This window comes from Apium graveolens, chromosome 7, assembly GCF_009905375.1.
Source record: "Apium graveolens cultivar Ventura chromosome 7, ASM990537v1, whole genome shotgun sequence".
In the NCBI taxonomy this organism is placed as follows: domain Eukaryota; kingdom Viridiplantae; phylum Streptophyta; class Magnoliopsida; order Apiales; family Apiaceae; genus Apium; species Apium graveolens.
In genome coordinates, this window is record NC_133653.1 from 105,434,162 (window position 1) to 105,454,797 (window position 20,636).

At 34.2% G+C, this 20,636-nt stretch overlaps 1 protein-coding gene and 1 non-coding gene across 3 annotated transcripts; both read left to right on the forward strand.

Annotated features, from left to right (window-relative positions):
* The first annotated feature begins 5,157 nt into the window (after positions 1-5,157).
* LOC141675423 (small nucleolar RNA R71) lies at positions 5,158-5,262 on the forward strand. Its single transcript, XR_012556077.1, has one exon. It is a non-coding gene; the product is annotated as a small nucleolar RNA R71 (small nucleolar RNA).
* Positions 5,263-10,096: 4,834 nt separating this feature from the next.
* On the forward strand, positions 10,097-18,036 carry LOC141672082 (guanine nucleotide-binding protein alpha-1 subunit). 2 transcript variants are annotated; one of them, XM_074478581.1, is made up of 14 exons: positions 10,097-10,256; positions 11,154-11,316; positions 11,476-11,548; positions 13,806-13,843; positions 13,935-14,024; positions 14,196-14,270; positions 14,421-14,528; positions 14,659-14,760; positions 15,094-15,149; positions 16,109-16,243; positions 16,421-16,514; positions 16,611-16,670; positions 16,754-16,833; positions 17,597-18,036. In XM_074478581.1, exons 2-14 carry the CDS (start codon positions 11,233-11,235, stop codon positions 17,772-17,774), a joined length of 1,173 nt encoding a protein of 390 aa, XP_074334682.1. In that variant the 5' UTR covers positions 10,097-10,256; positions 11,154-11,232; the 3' UTR covers positions 17,775-18,036. The 2 variants fall into 2 exon arrangements, with proteins under 2 accessions (XP_074334682.1, XP_074334683.1); XM_074478582.1 differs by having other exon boundaries at positions 10,099-10,256; positions 11,150-11,316.
* Positions 18,037-20,636: the final 2,600 nt, after the last annotated feature.

The window sequence follows — 20,636 nt, forward strand, 5'->3', positions numbered from 1 at the left end:
GAGAGCCAAGTTAACATATTCCATGTCTTCATCCTCTTCTTCTCCATCAGCTGCCCAGTCTCTTTCTTGAGTAATGAAAGCCCTTTCCTTCTGTTTGAGCAGATCAAAATATTTCTTTTTGTAATCTACTTGTTCAAATTTCTTCTTTTCAGAGGTTGGCTTTCTGCACTCATTTGCAAAGTGTCCACTCATACCACAATTAAAACACTTGAACTTGGATTTGTCCACCATGTTCTTATGGGGTTTAGTGGCTCTAGTGTTTTTCCTGAACTTCATCTTTGCAAATCTCCTGGACAGAAATGCAAGATGCTCATCAATACCATCAGAGTCATCTTGACTGGAGTTGTCTTCATTTTCAGCAACTTGCCCTTTACCCTTGTCTGATTCTGGATTTCTTACACCATCTTTGGAGCTTGATGTAGATCTCACAGTTTCTTTTCTGCATTCTTTCTCATTTTCAGCTACCAATGCAACTGAACCTCCTTTCTTTCTCCCCCTCTCCAATACCTCATCCTGTTCCAACTCTAGTTCATAAGTCTTCAAGATTCCATATAATCTTTCAAGAGTAAAGTCCTTATAATCTTGAGAGTTTCTTAAGGAAACAGTCATGGGTTTCCATTCCTTTGGTAAGGATCTCAAAAATTTAAGATTTGAATCCTTCACCTGGTACACTCTACCATACAGCTTCAATCCATTCAACAGTTTTTGGAATCTATTGAATGTGTCATTTAAAGATTCATTTTCTTCAAAATGAAAGTGCTCATACTGTTGAATGAGAAGCTGCATTTTGTTCTCTCTTACTTGTTCTGTACCTTCACACAGCAGCTGAACTGTGTCCCAAACCTCTTTGGCAGTTGAACAATTTATCACATTATCAAACATATCCTTGTCAAGACCATTAAACAAAATGTTCATAGCCTTCTTATCCTTGTGGACTTCTTCTGTGTCTTCCATTGTCCATTCTGCTCTAGGTTTTGGAATGGATTGACCAACAGCAATTGTGGCCGTAGCAACTGTGGCTACTTTGTGGGGAATGTGAGGACCATTCTCAATGCAGTTTACATAACCTTCATCTTGGGAGAGTAGATGAAGGTGCATTTTCACCTTCCAGTGGTGATAACTGTCTTTGTCAAGAACTGGGATCTTTACTCCAATATCCTTCTTACTCATCTTTGTTAGATTCCAAGATCTTTAAACTCTTTGTGTGTCAAGAGCCTGCTCTGATACCAATTGTTATTCCTAGAAGACTAACAATGAGATTTACAGAAGGGGGGTTGAATGTAAATCTCAAAACTTTTTCAAGTTTTGAGCAGTTTATAAAGTTGTGTGTTCAAGAAGAACAAGTGTGTGAATTGCTTTAAGCTAATACAGACAGATATATATTCAAGCACAAATGTAAAGAACACAACAGACCTTAAAAACTTTTCTGGTGGATTTGTTGTTCCACCAGAGATGGTATATTAGAAAATCTGTGTTCAACAATGTTGATCACAGCTGCATCCTAGTACAAACTAGATGAATTTTCTCTCAAGATATTTCTTAACAGCTCTGGAAAAATCTCTCTAATTACTAGCTTCTTCTTGGTTCATATATATTACCAAGTGTACAAGTGAAAAACAATATAAAATTACAATAGTAAAATAAGTTCTTCACTTGCTTCTTTTCCTGTTCACTCAAGTACTTTGTTGACTATTGCAACTTTGTACAAAAGAAGAACGGCTGCTTTTTCTGTTGATCCTGAAATTCGGCTACCACATCTCAGTTTTCTCTGTCAACCCACGTGCCTCTGCTTGTAGGTACAACTACCACTTATCAACGGCTGATTAGCAGAACATCCGTTGAAGCTTTCATCCGTTGATGACTTCATCCGTTGAAGGATGTTATCCGTTGAAGCTTTCATCCGTTGATGCTCTCATCCGTTGAAGGATGTTATCCGTTGAAGCTTTAGAGACATCCGTTGAAGCTTAGCTTCTCATCCGTTGAAGGTCTTTTAAGTCATCCGTTGATACCACTTCATTTATACAAAATTACAAGGCATGAAATATTTACAATTGGCCTTCCTATCTGCATATCATCTAGTAGTCAACATGACTCATAGTTTCTCTCAACTTCTAAGAATTACAATTTTAAATACAGAGACTGAAATATGCTACAATACTAGACTTATTTCTAAGTAAAGCTACACCATCAACGGATAGCCAAAGTGGTCTTATCCGTTGAGGCTACAGACACTAAATTTCTACTTAAGTGTTTTGTTAAACATATCATCAAACTAATGCACATATATTCCTAACAATCATACACTTAGCTTTTGAAACTGCTCAAAACTTGAAAAAGTTTTGAGATTTACATTCAACCCCCCTTCTGTAAATCTCATTGTTAGTTCCTTGGGAATAACAGATTGGTCTCAACGCACCTTTTCAGCACCAAGCTCAGATTATGCTAGCACTCATCATACGAAGATCCGAAAACAGAAAAATCATCCATGAACACCTCCACATTTGTACCAATCATGTCAGAGAATATGGCCATCATGCATCTCTGAAAAGTAGTAGGTACACCACAAAGCCCGAAAGAAACTCGGCGGAAAGCGATAGTGTCAAACAGACAAGTAAAAGTGGTCTTCTCCTAATCTTCTGGGGCAATACAAATCTGATTATAACCTGAGTACCCATCCAGAAGGCAATAATACTCTTGACCAACCAACCTATCAAGCATTTGATCGATAAATGGAAGCGGAAAATGATTTTTTCTGGTGGCTTTATTCAACTTCCGATAATCCATGCATACTCTCTACCTTGTGACTGTTCGAGTAGGGATAAGCTCATTCTTCTCATTAGCTACAACTGTAATGCCTTCTTTCTTAGGCACACACTGCAACGGGCTCACCCATAAACTATTTAAAATAGGATAAATGATCCCTGCATCCAGCCATTTAAGAATTTCTTTCTTCACCACCTCTTTCATGATAGGATTGAGTCTTCTCTGATGTTAAACGATAGGTTTACTTCCTTCCTCATGCAGAATTTTATGCATACAATAAGAAGGGCTGATTCCCTTGATATCTGCTATAGTCCATCTGATGGCTGATTTGAACTCTCTCAGAATTCGCAAAAGCTTGTCTTCATAACTACCTGACAGGTTAGACACAATAATAACAGGTAATGTAGATGCATCACCTAAAAATGCATACCTCAAGTGATCCGGCAGTGGTTTGAGCTCAAGTGTGGGAGCTTCTTCAATAGATGGTTTAAGATACTCCTGAAAAGTTTTAAGCTCTGCTATTCCAAGAGACTAAGCTCTGCTATTCCAAGAGACTCGAATGGCATATCCAACTTCCTCTTCCACGAAGATGCATTCAACAACTGAAGTTGCTCTGTTCCTTCTTCGTCTTCAATCTCATATTTCCCTGTTAAGGATCTCTCTAAGGTATCTAACCGTAACGGTTGCTCCATCTTCGAATTCACTACCGAGTCGACCAGTTCTACTTCGTAACACTCCTCTTCATCTGTTGGGAATTTCATTGCATTGAACATATTAAAAGCGACATCCTGATCTTGAACCCTCATTGTAAGCTCTCATTTTTGCACATCGATTAAAGTTCGACCTGTAGCTAATAATGGTCTTCCCAAGATAATAGGAATCTTCTTATCCTCCTCAAAGTCTAGAATGACAAAATCAGCAGGAAAGATGAGTTTATTCACTTTAACCAAGACATCTTCCACTATACCCTCGGATAAGTGATGGACCGATCAACAGTTATAAGGAAATGTTTGTAGGTTTTGAATCAGACAGCCCAAGTTACATGAAGACAGATAATGGCATCAGATTGATACTAGCTCCTAAGTCGCACAAGCACTTGTCGAAAGACCACTTGCCTATAGTGCATGGTATCGTGAAGCTTCCCGGATCTTTAAGTTTAGGAGGCAATTTCTGTTGCAGCACCGTACTGCATTCTTCCGTTAGAGCAACGGTTTCCAACTCCTCAAGTTTCAACTTTCGAGATAGAATACCCTTAATGAACTTCGCATAGCTCGGCATATGTTCTAGAGTTTCCACAAAAGGTATGTTAATATGCAATTTCTTGAAAACCTCCGGAAACTTGGAAGTCTTTTTGGATATGGAGGAGGTGGATAGACTTGTTTGTTGTCTGTATTCTGCTTAGGAGTAGATTGTTCAGCAGATTTTTTATTCATTTTTGCTTCGCCATCCTTCTGATAAGCATTATCAAGATTTCCATTTTCTGGTTCAGGGGGAGCGCGGGCGCGCTGAGAGGTAGCGCGGGCGTGCTGACCTTCTGCCCGTGCACTTCTTCGTTTTGCTCAGCTACTGATTTTTGATGGTTAGCGACTTTTCCAGATCTCAAAGTAATTGCTTTCAATTGTTCTTTGACTTTCCTCTGCCTGGGTTAGCCTCTGTATCACTAGGAAGAGTTCCTTGTGGTCTATTCAGCAACGCATTAGCAATTTGTCCTATTTGATTCTCCAAAGTTTTATTGAAACCTCTTGGCTTTTACACATTAGCCTCAATTCTTCCAATTCAGATTTTTCATTAGCAAATTGAGCAGCACTTCCATGAGCTTGTTGTTCCATTCCCTATGGTTGAAATTGTTGCCTTGGTGTATAGTGTTGTTGAAAACTAGTAGGGTTGAATGGCTTGGATCCAAACTGCTGGTAAGGCTGTTGTGGATGTTGCATACCACTCTGATTATTGCTCCAGCTGAAATTAGGATGATTTCGGTTATTAAGATGATAAGTGGCAGGAACTGGTTGCTGTGGTCTTTGAAAATTGCTCACAAACTGTGCTGACTCACTAGTTATACCATATTGATCTGTCGCATGTACACCTGCACACAGCTCACAAACACTTGTTATCTGATAAACTCCATAGTTAGCCAGAGAATCCACTTTCATAGTCAACGCCTTTAGCCGAGTCGCTATATCCGTAGCTGTATCCACCTCCAGAATTCCTGCTATCTTGCCTTGTGGTAGTCTGTGAGTTGGGTTTAGATATTCATTAGTAGCCATCATTTCAGTTAGCTCATAAGCTTCCTCATAGCTCTTGGCCCTTAGGGTTCCACCTGATGCTGCATCTAGCATGGGTCTCGACTGTGCTCCGAACCCATTATAGAAGTAATTGATTACCATCCAATCAGACATTCTATGATGAAGACACTTCCTAAGCATCTCCTTGTAGCGCTCCCAAGCTTCACATAAAAATTTTCCCGATTGTTGTGCAAATTGGGTAAGAGCATTCCTGATTGCAACTATTTTTTCCATATGGAAGAATTTAGTAAGAAATTTTGAGCAAGATCCCCCCATATCGCAATAGAACCTACTGATAGAGAGTGCAACCAGCTCTTAGCTTTATCCCTTAGAGAAAATGAGAAAAGTCTCAGTTTCATAGCATCTTCCGAAACACCGTTGAACTTGAAGGTGTCGCAAATCTTAATGAAATCCCTAATGGGCATATTGGGATCTTCCGTTGGAGCTCCCCTAAATGGACTGAATTTTGTACCATTTGAATCGTGCCAGGCTTGATTTCAAAGGTATTAGCTATAATGGCTGGTCTGACAATACTATACTGAATGTCATTGATTTTTGGTTGAGAATAATCCTTCAATGCTTTCATTTCTGTTGCTGGTTCTCCCATTGCAATGATCACTTCCGTTTTTACTTCTTCTAGTATGTCCTTACGAGATTGAGAACGTGTTCGCATACACGCTCGCTCGAATACCTGAAACATACAAGCAAAGTAAAATTGGTAAGAGAAATAATCTGAGTCAGTGAACTTTAACGACCACTGATGACAAGCACATAAACTAAATTTAACACCGATCCCGGCAGCGGCGCCAAAAACTTGTTTGCACAAAACACGCAAGCATACGCGGTCACAAATAGTATAAGATTATGTTTAGTTAGTTCCCACAGAGATTGGTTTAATTCAGAATATGCACTTATGCAACAATGTATGATTATTATTCACTGCTAAGACAAGTATAAAATCGAGTTTGATTATCTAAAAGTAATTATGCTAGAATGAATTAACTAAGAGATTAAAATCAAGTTATATGAAATAAAATATGGGATTCCAACTTCATTAAATACTTCGTTCAGAGTTTATGCCTTTCATCATAGTATGTGATGAATGATAACTAATCAGACAACACGAAATTAATACACGCTATCTTTCAATATACGTATAACCTACCACTCAACATCCACAAATTAGATGAAAGCTGGCAGACACCAATTATGCTTAGACCCTATATGTCTATAAGATTTGAAAACATAACGGTTTAAGAGTAAGTTATCCATTGAGATTACATAGGGCAGCGTAAGATGGTTAAAATTACACTTCGAATCATACATGTTAAAACATCCATAAACCTAAGATAGCATGGCTCGCATTCAATAGAGATTAACAATACAACTTAGATGTTAGCTACACATCCCAGAAGATTAAGCACAACCATACGAGGAAATCAATAATTCATCACACACTGAAAACTGTAAGGAAATCAACTACTAAACTCCATAAATAAATCCATTAGAATCCCATGATAGCGATTAGTTCATAATCGAACTGCTCGTCATGATAGAAGGCGGCCGCACTTGCCTTCTTCCAAAAAAATTCTGTTTTTCTTTACTTCTCGCTCTGCTCCTCTGGAAAACTTTCGCCCTTTATTTCCTGATCTTATTCCATCATAAAAGTATAGAAAAGTCCATTCCTTCCTCTAGTTATAGCTCTGTAAAGACTCAACAAAAATGCATCAAAAACACCACATACTTGAGATCAAGTCATCAACTTAAACCGAGATGAAACGTTCTATATGGGTATAAAATCCACTTATCAAAAACTCACTTGATTTATATTAAAATCAAATTAGTTGTGATACAAATCTGTGTTCTTGATAATAAGAACTCAGTTACTTCTCTTGAGAGAATACAAGATTTCTAGATCTGTTTTGTTATTCATGAACTAAGGACTTGTGGTATACTTTATAAATCAACATGCATAGTTTACAGAACTTGCACTGAAATAGACTAACAAATTTTCTAAAGTCCTTTTGTCTATATCCATTTTAAGTGCATCAAATCTGCATATAATCTTCTGGGTCTATGACCCTATTTTGTCCAACTCATCTTGACCCTTATTTGCACTCCTCAAACTGTATTTGTAAATTTTCCATTTTAGTGATAAAACGGTTTGTTGACTAATAATCTCGAATCTTCAAATTGGTTGCATTATGTAATTTGAGTTGTTATTGAGATCGTCATTTCTTTATAGAGATATCTCATATCGACATTTAGAATGACTTATCGAAAATTCAACTTCTCTACAAGAGTTATGACTTGTCGATATCTCTAGTTCTCTGTATGCAGTTTGACTTGTCGATATCTCAAGTTCTCTATACGTAGTTTGACTTGTCGATATCTCTAGTTCTCTATACGCAGTTTGACTTGCTGATATCTTTAGTTCTCTATATGCAGTTTTGACTTATCGATATCTTCACTTCTTTACATATGCTTTTGACTTGTCGATATCTCCACTTCTCTACATATACTTTTGACTTGTCGATATCTCCACTTCTCTACATATATTTTTGACTTCTCTAGCAGTAAAGTGACATTTATACAAGTGTAATGACTTCTCTACATGCTTATCTGACTTCTCGACACACTTCTCGATATAACTTGATTTGTGACTTCTTGACATTTGACTTTGAGAATTTTTCAACCCGCACCATTATTCTTCACCAAACAGTTTATCTTCATTCTGAAGCATGATCATGCTTGATCTTCTTCCATAAACTTATTCCTAACTTGTTAGCTATTTACTGAAAAACTCCAGTCTAGTCTACTTAATAATTTTACAAACTCAAAAAAAATCATTACATAATACATAAAATTACAAGTCAAATGAATCTTAGAATTGTCAAAATGACTGAATCTTGTTATGTACATGCATGTCTTGCACAACAATAACCCCCTTATGGCGTTAGTATTAGTTCAAAAATCTGATAAAATTAGAGAAAATAAAGTGAGATAATATGAGATGCGCCACATTGCCGCATCCATCTTCTTCATTATACAACTATATATTAATTGATTATAAAACCTTTAAAATCTTTGAAATTTCAACAAATTAATTTTAAAAATTTTGAAACAAATAAGTTTTGAATATCATCAGATTTTATAAATAGTATAAAATCCATATTAAATATATATAAATATTGAAACACTATCTACTTTGGAGTTTAAATTGAATATCTTAATATTTTGAAATCTAAATTGAAATACTATCAATTTCTGGAACCAATCTTTCGTTAACCATCTTGCCATTATAAATACAAATTGCAAGATACAATCATGAATTAAAGTATCCAACTTTTCTCTTCACCCAAAATCTCTATCCTAAAACTTTACACAATGACAACCTTCGATAATCTACCATTTTTCATTCTTCCAATTTTGTTTCAGTTCCTTCAGTTTGAAGATTTTGCAAGTGCGTTTAAAGTATGGATGCATGGAAAAGATAAAAATATACAGTCTCATGTACTTAGTAACCTTGATCTTGGAAGATTTTTTATTTACGACCACTCCGATTCACAATTTAGACCTTTTATAAAGTATGCTTTACACTTAGGAGTTCCCGATGCCAAATACTTCTTTGCAAGCTCAAACCTGGTAAACAAAAGGAAAAGACTTGTGCATGAATCATTCGATATCATTCAAAGTCTTGCCAAAGAAGGATACCTGCGAGCAAAGTTTACTCTGCATTTTCTATCTCTTATATACTTTCCGGACAAACATGAAGAACATATTGCAATATTATATCAAATGTTGCAATCTGATGACGATTCTGAAAAGGGAGATATATTCACGATACATCTAATGAATTTGAAACCTACTTTCTGGTATATGAAGTACAACCAGTGTTACAGATTTCGGAAATCAGAACTATTTGGTTGAGATACTGATTTACGATTTATCGGACGATTTTTAAAAAATCGGATGGCGATTTTTCGGAAATCGGTCAAATCGGACAAATATTTTTAACCGATTTTTAAGCGATTTATCGGCGATTTTTAAAAAATCGACCGATTTCTATAACAGAGAGTACAACTATACAAAAATCCCAAAAATTTATGTGAAAGGATTCGAAGAAGTTGAAAACCATTACTACAATTGGAGAGAACCAAAATTGGTACGAAATATAAGAAATACCCAGTGCGTGAAATGCAGGATTCAATATCTTCTTTATGGATTCTGTACTTTTGTAATTTAATAATATTATTTACAGCCAAGTGTTATGTATTCTACCAGTATGGTTGAAAAATAAATTGTAACTACTTGGATATGAATAAGAAATGAGATGATACTCTAAATTTTTAATAAAATAATTAAGACTAATTTATTTTACCAAGCATGTCCAAATTCACAATGTAAAATTGAACAAAACTTTTTCCTTAATCATGATACTTTATTATTGTTTTTAATTTATACAGTTTTTTTTCAGATAACCAAATATATATTTTATTGCTTATTTTAAGTGTTTTCATGTTGCAAAATACCCAAAAGAAAATCTAACATGTATAAAAGTATATTGTGCAACACATACACAATATTATGACACTTACAACCTATCGCATGCAGGGCAAATTCAAAAATTAAAGATGTAGAAAAAAAGAAACATAATATGTTTCACTGAAATACTTAACTTTAAGGGTTTGTTTTAAGGGTTTGTTTAGTGTATTCGTATAGATAAATATTAAATACTAAAACTTATAAAATTTGGAATATTTTGATTAATATATTTGTTGTAAATGTAGGGTGTCCATCATTATTAAAAAATTTTAATCAATTAAAATAAGATAAAATTATAGAAGTTTGTGCTAAAAAAGCCGTTTGGACGGGGTACAAACACAGTGGATAAGGGGTGAAAAATCCATTATAAAATAAATAAAAGAGGAGGGGGAGGCCAAGGAAAAAAGAAAAGACAGATAATGGATTTGACTGGTCAAAAAAGCAATAAGGGTCTTAGTCAAAAGTGTATACGCCGAAATCCAGCAAATTTTCCTTTTCATATAAACACACAACAAAACATACACGTTACTACAGTAATAGCATATGTCCAAAATTTGACCATGGTTAGAAACTAGTCACCTCTTTTACTTTAAACAAACACACACAACTACACAACACACACACCCATCTCCCCCCCCCCGTCGTCGATCTCCCTTTCTCTCTCCGGTTATCTCTCTCTCCCTCTCTCTCCCTAATATTAATTAATTTGTTTTCTTTTTGTGTATGTTGTATTTATACTTCTTTTTTTATTCCGAGGCTCTCTCTCTTTGATATGTCAAACTTGTTTTCGTTTGGAGAATGATGTTTTGAGTGACTTTGTTTGTTGGAGTTTTGTGAGTTGTGTGCAAGAATGTGTGTATGATTTAATTGTTTGAGTTTTTGGAATTCATTCTATTGTTTTCGAAATCAACTCTTATCTGATTGTTGGTTGAATTTGCAAGATATGTTTATGTATGTATTTGTGTCAGCTGTATGTTTGTGCTTATTGTTTTGTTGTTTTTTGGGAAATGTGGATTCGGAATTTTGGTTTTCGAAGTTGGAATTGAGTGTGACTGGCTTGTTGTTGTAGTTTCAAGGGTTTCAATACAATGATAACTGAATTAGTGGTGAAATTTTTACCGATAATTTTGGTTGATTTAGATTTTTTTTATTAATTAGTCTTGTTAAACGTATCATCTTGTTTTGCTTGCATTAATTTTGAAAAGTATAAATTGGATTTTTATGTGATGTTTTTGAAAATGAGATGAATGAGGATCACAAATTGCCGCTTTTCTTCTGTTGATTATATGTGTTGAGAAGATGGTATTAGTGCATTGTGCCAAATTAAGGTTAGGTTTGGTTTTTCATTAAATTATAAGTGATTACACAACTAGGTCACTTGACACATTTTTAGTTTCCAAACTTGTTATATGCTATTTATGATATGAAAATTGTTTCAGGCCTTAAGCTGACCTAAATGTGTTATACATACACGTGCGATTGGCTACGTTTTTACTATGTGTCATGTTTTGCTTATTTCTTTTGTTCTGTATACTTCTGATGATATATGTATGAACTAGGCAGGTGTGAAGGCGGGAGTTAGACGGGAACTAAGGGCTCGTGCCTTGTGATGCCAAGTGTAGCTTGACAAGTGTACGATTGTATGCTGTGTGCAGTAATTGAAAATATGGGTTCTCTCTGCAGTAAACAGCGACATAGTCCAGCTGATTTTGAAGAAAATGCACAGGTAGAATCTGCGTGATATATTACTTTCCTTAAAAAGTATCCTAATTAATGTAGAACTATACAATCTAGAAAATTGTCTTAGCTCATAGGATACATTCTACATGCAACTGAGAACCTTCATTTTGATATTGCCTTTGTCTTAATTAATTTTCTTTAACAGACTGCAGAAATAGAAAGGCGAATCGAGCTAGAAACTAAGGCAGAGAAACATATACAGAAGCTTCTTTTACTTGGTATATGTTCCTCAAGCTAGGGTTTACTTTAACCTACTTTTATGATTGTATTGTCGTTAAATTTCAGTGAGTTTAATGTACTGATATTATGCAGCACCAATTCACACCGATGTTTCAAATTTGTGTCTTAGTGTTTGTATAATCTTTGCCTAGACTTTGTAGTCATTAAAACTGTGGGTTGCTTGGCTTGGGAACTGGTCTTCTTTATTTAATATGTATATAAAATGGTATACAGAATATCATTTTCCATGTGAATCACAATTTATCCATCATTTTGGTTTCAAATTTCAAGTCAAGTCTTATGTGTCTTTAACGCAAAGCACATGATGTGTAATGGAGTATCAGTTAAAGCTCAGTCATAAACCTCTATTATTAAACACCTGATGCAAGTGAAAGGATAATATATCCTGCACTTTAAATTAAATAAAGTATACTAAAAGAAATCTAAGGTAACTACTTTTGCTTCCAACACTGAATGTTAGTTCATCCTACATGTCTAATGTATAAAATTTTTACGTCCCATAAAATCAATAAACTTTAAATTGTTTTTCCCCACAAAATTCAAGTGTTAAACCTAAAAGCCATTCGACTCCTAAAAATTTGTTTAGAATACTCAATATGTGTATTCATATGGGCAAGATTTGTGTTAAGTCTATAATAAAAGTTTTGACAGGAGAATACTTGTAATATTTAATGCATCAACCTTGAAATCTCACTAGATGATATTTCAATTGTTGGCATTAAAGGCAACGGTAGATTGAAATTATTTGATGGATTGTTATTAAAATATATAGAGAAACTTACCTAATATTAACATTGCATTGGTTTGGGCAGGGATCCTGATTCAGTCCCTATGTTTGAAAGCAAATTATCTTGTCAAGTTGCACAATCGGTGTCTTTAAACTCTTAAAACTGTCTTATCATTCTTGATGGCATAGCCATGCTGGATCATGTAATATAAAGATTTTACATTTTATCTAGCGGGATTTTAGCCACAGAAGCAGAATTTCGCAACCACATAATTAAATGACATGATTCGAGGAGTAGGCATGTCTTTCCAACAAATTAGTTAAATTGTATTCTTTCCCAATACAAGTAGTCACTTTTGTTTAATTTTGTCAACAAGTATAGGTAAACGTGTTTTCTGTTTTTTTGTGTTCGTATGTTTTGAATTTTAAATGATGTATATGTTCTGATTTATAGTCAAAAAAGGATACACAAGTTTTATATTTGTAGAAAACTTTGTACTCATCATTTTGCTTTGAGTACCTATGTCGGACACTTATTTTAGCCCCAAGCATTATTGTCGAGTTTGACATTCAAGCGCAGTTTGGGTAATGAAGATGGATACTGTATGGCATTGTGTATCTTGTCAAGTTGCACAATCGGTGTCTTTAAACTCTTAAAACTGTCTTATCATTCTTGATGGCATAGCCATGCTGGATCATGTAATATAAAGATTTTACATTTTATCTAGCGGGATTTTAGCCACAGAAGCAGAATTTCGCAACCACATAATTAAATGACATGATTCGAGGAGTAGGCATGTCTTTCCAACAAATTAGTTAAATTGTATTCTTTCCCAATACAAGTAGTCACTTTTGTTTAATTTTGTCAACAAGTATAGGTAAACGTGTTTTCTGTTTTTTTGTGTTAGTATGTTTTGAATTTTAAATGATGTATATGTTCTGATTTATAGTCAAAAAAGGATACACAAGTTTTATATTTGTAGAAAACTTTGTACTCATCATTTTGCTTTGAGTACCTATGTCGGACACTTATTTTAGCCCCAAGCATTATTGTCGAGTCTGACATTCAAGCCCAGTTTGGGTAATGAAGATGGATACTATATGGCATTGTGTATTTTGCACTAATATGACATGGTCAGTTGATGTTTTTTAAGTTCTATTATCTGATTGAATACCACACGAAATGTCTGGTTGACGGGACTGTTTTGATGTCATCCTTATTGGCTATATCCAGTTATCCTTTGACCTTATATTTTAACATTTCTAAGTGTTTGCCTAAGTATTATTACAAATGCTTATATTATTCATGGCCGTAGAGGAGTGAACTTTAGCTTTGTTGTTAATTGAATGATCTTCGTGGTTTATATTCAAAAAAGTGAATATCCATATAATTTGTCCATTCTTCTCTTTCCTGTAATTTCTTTCCCCATGCTGTAGTTCTGACATCGTATCATATTAATGTATTTTTTACTGGATAACTTACATCTAGTTTGTTTTATATTGTAAAGGTGCTGGAGAGTCAGGGAAATCGACAATCTTTAAGCAGGTAGGATATTCATGCTTTGTAAAACTATTTTATCAATTTTTTTTCTTATTTCCTATGTATGTAGACTGATGTTTTTCATATGCATGTGCAGATAAAACTTCTATTTCAGACTGGCTTTAATGAGGCAGAGCTAAAGAGTTACATTACAGTTATTCATGCAAATGTATATCAGATAATAAAAGTATGCAATACTTCTAAGATTGTGTCAGTTATTTCCTTCTTTGCAGATTACAACTGCATACACTGTTTTATGCTCAGAAGCAATACCCTGCACATTTGTTTTTTCTTTTTTATTGTAACAATAGATTGTGTAACTTGGTGCAATATTGAAAATTTAACTTTGCCTGAATAGATATTATACGATGGGGCAAAGGAATTGGCTCAAGAAGAAGACTCTTCAAAATATGCTTTATCGGACGAAATTAAGGTGAGCTTGTTGCTAGATATTCCTTCGATCTGTTACCATTTCTATTTTACCTTGGGAAGACAGAAACTTAAAGCCATAGTACTTGCTGAACTTAATGGAAGAATTGAACTTATTCTTTTGATAAATATCAATTAATAATTGTGTATTCAGGAAATAGGAGAGAAACTATCGGGAATTGGTGGCAGGTTGGATTATCCTCGTCTCACTAATGAGCTTGCTCAAGAAATAGAAACTCTCTGGAAAGACGAAGCCATACAGGTTTGTTTTTTAAACAATCTAAATTTAACTTTTTGTTTGCCACTATAGTTTCACAAGTTGCATCATAAATTGTTTCAATCTTGGTTATATATGATAAAGTTTGCAAGGGCTGAATTTACTCTTATTGCAGGAAACGTATTCTCGGGGTAATGAACTTCAAGTTCCTGACTGCACTCTTTATTTCATGGAAAATTTACAAAGGTTGGCTGTTGCGGATTATATTCCGACAAAGGTATTTAATGTTAGAACTTAGATTTTGTGTTATATCTTATTATTCTTTATGTACTCGCTTTTTTTTAATTAAGATTATACATATTAAATTTTTACATAAAAACACAATGCTTAAATGTATTAGAACGAAAAGAGTAGTAAGATAATCACTTTCACTTGCTATGTACAACCAAGGAATTGACATGTGTTGACACAATTACGAAACTATAGCCTTAGGATTTGGTGGTATATTGTAACGTGAAAGAAGCATCTATATTCGTGGAATTTTTATTTTACTTTCTGTATTACAGCTATAACTTGTTTAACTTGCTAAGTTTGCCGTACATTTTCATAGGAGGATGTTCTCTATGCAAGGATCCGTACAACTGGTGTTGTAGAAATTCAGTTCAGGTGAAATTTGCATACATCACTAAATTTATCATGTTATTTTTAAGCCTTTCCGGATAATTCTTGAGGCTTGCTTCTCAAAGTGAATAGTTATCAAATTTTGTAATTTATTGAGTACAAAAGTGATCCTTTATGTTGAAGTGATAATTTTTCCTTCTCACCTTGAACAAGGTATTAGTATTAGCACAGAAGCATCTTTATATAACATAAATCATAAGCATATTTGATTTTAGTTTTACAACCTGTAACTTGTAGGAGGATATTGATTATATGTTTTTCTTAAAAAGATAGTTAAATTTTCTTTCAAGAAGTAAAATATTACTTGTAGGTTGTAAAGCTTGTAAAAATATCATTCCCACATTAGTTGCTCTTTGGGCTTTATATTGCATGGCATTTCCTACAAATTGTTGGTTCTGCAATATATATTATCTGATATCCGATTCATTACTTTGCCTCATGGTGTTATATTCTACCTATGACCTATATATTGTTTCTAAGATGTCCTTAGTTTGTATCTTGGGTCCTAGTAGCTGCCAGAACTTAAGTGAAACGAGATGTTTACAAGACCTGGTGTGGCACCCTGAACGGTGGCAACATGCAGCTGGGGTAGATTCATTTATTTTTTCTGAGAAAATAAATTAATTGTTTTCTCCAGTAAACTTTTTCTTCGCAATCAGCGCCTATTGTTTTCTGAAGTATACTTTTCATTAACCAAAATTTGCTTCAACTTCGATCTCCTTCAATTATATCCTATCACTTTCCAACGTCACCTCCTAATAGTTTCCATACAGTTTTAAAGGATAAAATTTAGTGATCTCTATATAAAGCATCCTTAACTGCTGTATTAATACACATGCGTTTGATGTTGCCTTTTACTTTAGTGCCTTCACGATTTGCCACAAGTCATATTCTATAATGTGTCTGTGATCTCCTTGGGGTTACTGTCATTTTGATACCTGCAGCCCGGTTGGAGAGAACAAAAAAAGTGGAGAAGTATATAGACTATTTGATGTCGGAGGTCAGAGAAATGAGAGAAGGAAATGGATTCATCTGTTTGAAGGTGTTACAGCTGTGATTTTTTGTGCTGCAGTTAGTGAGTAAGAATCAATTCCTCAATGTGAATGTTGCATACTTATTAAAACTTTATGTTGCAACCTGAAATGCGTGATAATATATATCAGATCCTAGTAACCCGTAATAGTATCATTGATTCCCAATACTAGCAATATGATAATACTAGCAATATGATTTGTTTTTGTTATACGTAATTCCAGGTATGATCAGACTCTTTTTGAGGATGAGAACAGGAACAGATTGATGGAGACAAGAGAACTCTTTGAGTGGGTCCTCAAGCAGCCATGTTTCGAGGTTTCCAGAATTTAAGCTTATGAAGTTCTCCTTCCTGATATTTTTTGCTGTTTTTACCGTCCGCTCACCAGTTTCTTTTATTACATGGTTATGCAGAAAACATCCTTTATGCTGTTTTTGAACAAATTTGATATATTCGAGAAGAAGGTTCTTGATGTAAGGACATGAACTGTAGAGATTTACATAAAGGAGGCCGCTCATCCATTTATAAATCTTGATAAATGAATTTATTTATGTAGGTGCCACTAAATGTATGCGATTGGTTTAAAGACTACCAACCAGTATACTCGGGAAAGCAGGAAGTCGAGCATGCATATGAGTAAGTTTTCACTGGTTACCTACCACTACCTCCTAAAGATAAGAGGAAGTGGTGTTTTCATATTGGGATAACTAATTACATCAACATATGTCCATACCTGGGATTGGGATCATGCCAAATTTAGCAAGTAATTCTTAACCGATGTATCTTTTTCTTATTGTGGGTCAATAATGTCCAGATTGGTCACATAATTTATGTCTTATTGACAACAATCTAGGTACTAATATCGGAATTATGATACGTATCGTGATACGTGAGGGTCAAAAATCTCTTTAGACAGTTATGCACCAAATTGTATAATGGTTCCTTGGACCTTTATTATTATTGGACACTCTCCGTGACACATGTAGAGCGCATTTCAAATTCCAAAACTATTAATACTCAACAACAAAAATCTTCTTTCCCCTGAAATTGTTCAGTACTAGACGGTCAAAACATTACTGAATTTTACTTGGTTGGATTGAACACTGTGCATAATTAAAGGTAAAACAAAAAAATCAAGAAATAATAAAATTCAAGATTCTGTCCGTAAAGATTTAAGATTCTAGGTCAATGAATTTTTTGGTGTAGATTTTTCAAACACAAATCATGGGGGTGATAGTGTTTCTATGCTCTGCCTTCTGTACTTCTGTCATATCATACATTATAACAAGAGACTAGACATATATTGCTAACAAACAGCTACTACTACTAGTCCTTTCAGCTTGTGCCACATCTTGATGAATTTATTGAAATGCACATATCTGGTATTGATCTTTATTAGGTTTGTGAAAAAGAAATTTGAGGAGCTATATTTTCAAAGCACTGCCCCTCACTGCGTGGATCGAGTTTTTAAGATATATAGGACCACTGCGCTTGATCAGAAGCTTGTGAAGAAGACTTTTAAACTGGTAGACGAGACCTTAAGAAGGCGAAACCTCTTTGAAGCGGGTTTGTTGTGATAGTGATTTTCATCCAAAAGGAAATGTTAATATCTCGAAAAGCTAGATTCCTGCAGTGAGGTGGGAACACTTATTAAACTCTCTTACACCGTAATTTACAGGTAAAAAATTGGCTGTTTGGTATACCCTTTGTAATAGGAACTGATGTTTCCCCTGTTTCTTTTTGCCTTAAAAGAAGTTTCCAAGATTTTTGTTTTTTGTTTTTAGCATTACTGGTAGTTGGAGAAGCAAGCAAATATATCAAAAGTTTTTTATACCTTAATTTTGTTTTTGTTTGTTTGTGTTTGTTCCGTGCTTTACTTAAGAATTGTGTACATATGGCACATTGCATTAAATGCCGCTTTTGTTTATTAAAAGTGAAATTATGCAATTGGTTATAAGATATTGTGTGAAGTGGAAACTGTATTCCACTTCTGTGATCTTCTTAAGCCATATTGCTTGATGGGCTACAGCTAAGTTGCAACTTTTTAAGTTCTTAATTTGTGCCATGAAGGGTACAATAAAAAGAGCTGCCCAAATGTAGCAAGCATAAAATGCTTAAGGACCTATTCAATAATTTTAAAATTATTTTAGATCTAAGAGGGGTGAAGGGGGCAGAGGAGTTTGATGGATTATTAGTAGATATCGAGTTTGATTTGATTTGTCAAGTGCTTGAGGACCTATTCAATAATTTTAAAATTATTTTAGTTGTATACATCATTTGTTTAATTATACAGCTATACAGGTGTCTTAGCATGATATGTCCTAGAATTTTCTGGGTTTCTGATGTTTTAGTTACAGTTACAAAATCACATATAGCATGCACATAGACGAATACGATTGAGGAGTGATATGTAAAGTTGAGACCTAATTTGGTTGCAGCAATCTAGCATTATATAATCGTCAAATATAAGCTATATACTTGTCTGAAAGGGTTTAATCTAGACAGATGACTAACGTGCATAGCTAAGTTGAGCAGCTTGAGTACTACATAATTGTTACCAAACTGCCAAAATGTAGCTACGCATCTTACCAAAGTGCAACTTAGACACATGATATGTTCCTAAGATCGAACAGGGAACACTTTCTTGCGAATTATTTGTAGTGCCTACTTTGGTGGTTTAGGAGCTGTAGATGCACGAGGCATGTTTAGATAGTTGTATGAATGCAGTTATGGATGTTCCTCCACCGTCGAGGATGTTTTGGGACCGTCATTTTCATCACGTCTGTGTCACATTTTTCAGGCAAATTAGTATTAGATTCATTCTGATAGCACTCCTTTGATATGTATTCCAACAGGGGGATGAAATTGCAATCTAGAAATAAATAATTTAACATGACAGTCAAGAATAAGCAGCTAATTAGATACTCCAAATCTAAGGACTCAAAATATACATAATCACGTTATAGTCATGGATTATTATTATTGTTAACATCATTTTCAAAATTTTCAGTGCAGAATATTCAACTGGGATCTAAGTTGGGGTCTTTGTACTTGTGACTCAACTTTTGTCGTAATCCATCTGTTAGACATCGGATTAATTTATTGTCAAAAAAAGACATCGGACTAGTCAATATTCGTATATTTTTTTAAAAATATATTTCTAACACTGTTAAATTCATATAGGTCGGCATGGAATGGAGGAGGACAAGTATGATAAATATATAAACATACAATAGTGAGTATATTAAAAGATACCAACTAAATGTTCTCGATATATATTGTATAAAAAAATGTCAGCGGTGTATCATGTATGCAACCCTCTCTTCACTTTAAATAATAAAAATATCACTTTTACGGAGAATCCAGTCAGGGACAAATTATAATATCACCGGGGATAAAAAAATGACAGCAGTTCTTATACTTGCTTACGAGGGCAGACAATTGTTAACTAGCTTGTTAAATCTAACTAAACCTGGTTAGACTGTGTTCGACATAATTTTAGGCTTTTTTTTTAAACTGGACCAACCAACAAAATCAAAAGAAAACTTAAGAACCAGTCTATTCAACGAATACATGCTATGACGAGACAAAATCATAATTCAGACAAGAAAATATAAACAATAATACCCTTTTATTTATAAAGATACTTGCAATTATATAACTTAAAGATTGCATCTTTTTGGAATTATTGTTGGGCATAAATGTACAACACGTAACACGTAACAATGAGACAGTTATATAATATAAATTAACAAGAACAAGTAATCAACCAATTAAGGAAACAAAGGTGGAAGCAACAATATACATGTCAATGGATCGGATAATCCATATCCATATCCATTTATTTTTTTGGATTGAGATTCGGATCGCACCGACTCCGGTTTTTCTATACGCCGATCCATATCCGGATCCGTTCGGATAATAGATTCGAATCAGATATCCGCTCTTTTATGTAGTTCTATTTTTTAATTTAACTTATTACAAAATCTATTTAAAATTGACAATTCCAAAAAATATTAAAATATAAGTAGAATACAACACAGTCCAAAGAAAAATTACGAACTAAAATTCACTTTTTGAAATAAATATACTAATGGGATGTACAGTATTTAATTCTAACAATGAAAAAATTGATGTTGCGAAATGGAAGTGATATGAATTTAGACTTGGGTTATGCGGCTCTAAAAGATAAACGAATTAGGGTTATAGAAATGGATTGGACTCTAAAGACCGAACCGATGAAATTTAGATAATGAGACTTGACTCGAGGATAATACGTTTAAAATTAGAATTATTAAAAAATATTTTTTATTACATTATATATATATATATAATCCGGATCGGGTTATTAACGGATCAGATCAGCGTAAATCCATATTCGCTTCATTTATAATCAGATTTTTTTAATCGGATCGAATCCCATTTCGGATTTTTAATAG